At 34.6% G+C, this 4,423-nt stretch overlaps 1 protein-coding gene across 1 annotated transcript in view; it reads right to left on the minus strand.

The window, feature by feature from the left end:
* Positions 1 to 970: 970 nt before the first annotated feature.
* LOC125033647 (ruvB-like 1) overlaps positions 971 to 4,423 on the minus strand; it is a 6,071-nt gene continuing 2,618 nt past the window's right edge. Inside the window, exons 3-8 of the mRNA XM_047625330.1 lie at positions 4,276 to 4,423; positions 3,699 to 3,901; positions 3,381 to 3,549; positions 2,885 to 3,083; positions 2,444 to 2,638; positions 971 to 1,254 (exon numbers count right to left, since the gene is read on the minus strand). The exon at positions 4,276 to 4,423 is cut by the window's right edge and continues 27 nt beyond it. Of these exons, the coding sequence (XP_047481286.1) occupies positions 1,095 to 1,254; positions 2,444 to 2,638; positions 2,885 to 3,083; positions 3,381 to 3,549; positions 3,699 to 3,901; positions 4,276 to 4,423 (1,074 nt within the window). The 3' untranslated portion in view covers positions 971 to 1,094. The remainder of the gene's footprint in view (positions 1,255 to 2,443; positions 2,639 to 2,884; positions 3,084 to 3,380; positions 3,550 to 3,698; positions 3,902 to 4,275) is intronic.

Here is a 4,423-nt window from a genome sequence, read left to right on the forward strand (position 1 = left end):
AAAATAACCTTTTATTTGGTGCAACAAAACATTAAAACCTAAGTTTTACCTATTGATGAAGAAATATGGGACCCTCTTTATTTTATTTTTTTCTTTACTTATTTCAAAACTTTACTAACACAAGTAAAATGCATTGAATAAAGGTATTATTTAAGACAAACCAGAACAAAATCCATATAATCATTGCAGAGATATCTTTTGAACTCACACATGCATATCTTTAAACTAGGTTTTGATCAACAGGACTTTACTATTCTCGGCACCTAAATAATGTAGCAACAAAAATCCAGTCAGAAATATAATACCAATTACTATTAGTATAGTAAACAAAATGAATACAGTTACCAAAACACTACATACAACAGACTCTGTTATGCATCTGGAACATACCTATAAGAGCAATGTTGCAGGCTACAAAAAACTTAGGGCATTCCACAAATCTTCAAGTTTCATTTATCATTTTACAGATGGGATCTTGCCTAATAGAATCTCAATCACCAGAAACCTTCCTGCAGTTGCTATTTTTTATATAAACAAGCTATATCTTCTTGCCCATTTACTTTCAAGTGAAGTTATTGAACTATATCATCTTAATCATTTCCTTTCAAATCAATACAATCCAACAGCAACTACAGTAAGCCAACAAGAGACAAATGTCAAAAAAAAAAAAAAAAAAAAAAAAAAAAAAAAAAAAAAAAAAAATAATAATAATAATAATAATAATAATAATACTCATGTTCAATATACTTTTGTGACAAAAATGTAACCCTTGGGGTGTCTTGTTCATGAAAGGTTTTAGTACCATGATATCTGACCTTGTAAGTTTTCTGGACTTTTGTAGACATAACATAGGATACTAATTTTTTTTTTAGCTTAATGAAAGGTCAACTTAATTAAAAGTTAATTTGAGTAATGCATACAATTCCAGCATAGGTATGTATATATTATGGAGGTTAAGACAAATTCAAGATTCTTTACATTACATGTAATTTTACACAATATATCCAATTATTCATTCTTACAGGTTCACTCATTTCACTACATATATGCCACATTTTTCCATTGTACATTATGAGATTTCATTCACTTTAATTTTATTTCATAAATTTATCAGCATTTTCCGCCAAAACTTGTGCAGACGTTTTGGCATCAATGAACAGATCAGCAGCCTCCCTAACATCATCAGCAGTCACAGCTTCATTTCCATTCTGTTGGGCCATCACATTGGAGGGGGTAAGTAGTCTCACAGCATATCTGCAATTACAAATAGAGAATTAAAAATTAAAATGTGGTCATATAAAAAAGCATCTTCCTCAAGGAAAGAGTAAGGATGATATAAGAATAACTGAAGTTTAATAACTGAAATTTAATATTACTGTTAAACCCCCCCTTTCTAGTATAACCACTTAAGTTAGCTGTCATCCCAGGACACACACAGGGAAAAGTAACTGTTATTCAGGGATCCAGTCACTCCTCATGTTTGTAGCATGAGATATCTGAAAATCCATCCGAGTCAATTGGGTTATATAGTGGGAATGCGGGAAGGGAAGAGATAGGTATGCCCTGGGTAAGTCTAAACAGGCCTTTAGCAGTCATAAACATACCTCCTGCCTCTTCTCTGACCAGCCTCACGTTCAACATTGTGAATCTAAAATCCACTTGCTAAAGCCATTTGCCCATGCTGTTAACCCGTTAGTCGCAGATGGCATGATATCATACAATGGCTGTGGTGGACTGATTTCCAGATGGCACTGCATTATGACATAACCCGTGCCGCCAGCTCACTGGACAAAGCCTGTCTTTTTCCGATAGTAGTGACATCATTTGCTTGGTATCACTATTACAAATAGGCACTTTTCTATATTTTTATTATTTTTTTTTTAATGAAATACAAGTATAAGCTATAGATGCCTAAGTGGTGTCTGAAGTACCAAACAAGTCAGGTGCAAATGGGGAAACTGCCGATTTGTACCAACAGCTCACATTACTGACCATTAACCAAATTTTAATTCTACAATTGATGGGTTTAACAACTAGAATTTTGTTATTGCACAAGTTTCTAATCAGATTTATCTAATGATAAGCAGACTTTTGCACTTTGGTGAGATTATCAAATGAAAAGTGTATCTTCTGGTTTTATGAAAAATAGATACTTTTGTAAGCTTCACATTCTAAACAATAATACTCCATTTTATGATAATATTTACTCATTATGGATGATTTAAAAGGGATGGAATTTCATATGTGTGTAAAACTATCGACTTCGTAATTTGAATGGAAATTTTATATTTGTAGAGAAAACCTTTCTAGCTGAATGTTCTATTTTTCACAAGACTTACTAATGAACAAAGCTTCTTTTATGGGGTTAAATTAGAGTCCTCCTTCATATACCTCTCACATATGGTCAAACTTCCACTACTAAATTATTATAAAACTGTCTTACCTTAAGGAAGCTCTTTCTGCAAGCGAACTGAGCTCTAACAAAGCATCATTGTCTATCTTGATTCCTTCAATCTGAGCTCGAATCTTAATGATCTGGGTGACCTCTTCCGGTCCATAAGGCTTCATCCTCACAATTATAAGGCGATCGAGTAAGTCTCGGGGGATGCCATGAGGAGATATTATGTCTTCTGTTCCCCTGTAATTTTGTAATAGATAAAACAGAATTAAACACTTAAGAAAAAAGAACTTGAGACTCTAATAAAAAAGGAAAAAACATTTGCTTTAAAATCTATTGTTCAATAAGTACAGTGAATATACCTTACCAAGTAATAAACCATATCAACACACTTGGCTGCTTTAAAGTGATAAACACATTAAACACCAAAAGATAATATGGGTGTAGTCAAGGTGCAAGTGTCAATCCACCTAACTCTACACTTACTTGATGATGCACCGGCCTCTATTTGTGGCGAAGATGACAATGGGTGCTATTCTTGATTCAAGTGCTCGGTGAAGGAAGGTGAAACATTCGATATCAAGCATATGAACTTCATCAATAAACAGGACACCTGGGACCAGCTCAGCAATACCTTGATCAATGTATTTGTCTACCACTTTGTTGATCTCCAAGCGCAACTTTTCTGTCAGGTAAAGGAAGAAAAGGTAACATTATGAATATGTACAGGAACATTCGAAAAAATTCAGATTACAAGTCACTATTAGTTACTATTTTTTACAAAGGTTACACTGACAATGTGAGGATCAATGAGTTTCAATTTTTCCAATTAAATAACGTCGTTTGAAAACCATTTAGAGAACTTAACTTATCACAACTAAAATTTGGCTGAAGAAAATTAAAGGTTAAAGGTCATCATACAGGCTTCTCTACTTTTCCCTCTCTGCTAAACATAGAAAAGTAACAATTTCATGGCCTTTACCTGTGATCTCAGTCTTCTTTGGCTTCATGAGTTGTGACATCATAGAGAGGATGTCTTGTCCCCCTTGAGGTTGGGCATTGGCCACATCCAGGTCATGGAGTGTGACATCCTGAATTACTTCCTTCTTCTTGTGAACATCACCTTTAGGCAGTGGGACATATTCCTCAGCCTTAAAAAAAATATAAGCTTGTTTAAGTCATAGAACAGTGAAATTAAAAGCAATTCCAATATCTTTTTTCATTCACTTTTGGTTTTAGTTAAACAAAGGCCCAATCATAAACAAAGCATAATAAAACTTGGCTGAACATTTATCCTTACCTCCAAATCAAATTCAGTTGCATATGTGTCTGATCTTCCTTGTCTCTTAACTGCCCCAGAATTGGCTTCCACATAAATGACGTCTCCAACTTCAACTCGTTCTTTCTGTAGCGTCTCATATATACTGGGATCCAATTTCAACTGTTTTGTTCCTTTTGCTGTTCTCAAGCCAATGATCACATGACTCACAGTTTTCCCAAACCCTGAAATAAACAGTGAATTCTAACCTCGTTATCTTTTTTCTTACTTCATGATTAAAAAACTAATTTCTTCAATAATTTTTCTTATACCAGCTACACATTACTATAAGGATGTTAACCTCTTACAGCCAGGCACCCCTATAGCCATCATGAAAAAAACAACTCTTCATGAGTACTTGAAGTACAGTGAGTCTAGCGGGAGGTTTTGTTATATTTAGTAGACTCCCTGGCCAAAAGGCTAGACGGTTGCCAGAAGTCGCTGGAATGAATGACATCCAGAGATTTCTGGTACCATCATTGCAGGGTTAATATATCTAATCTTACATATATCCACAGTCACCATCAAAACAAGAAAATAACAAAAGAATCATTCATACCTCCCATAGGGTTTTCAGTTTCAACAGGTGTCAGTTCTGTTACTTCTCCTTCATAAACTTCTTTGACTTCCTTGATTCGAAGTCCTATGGCCCTGCGGAAGTTCTCCATCAGCACCTCTGTCTTCTTGATCTCTGAACTGTAAACCTC

This window comes from Penaeus chinensis, chromosome 16, assembly GCF_019202785.1.
Source record: "Penaeus chinensis breed Huanghai No. 1 chromosome 16, ASM1920278v2, whole genome shotgun sequence".
Lineage (NCBI taxonomy): Eukaryota > Metazoa > Arthropoda > Malacostraca > Decapoda > Penaeidae > Penaeus > Penaeus chinensis.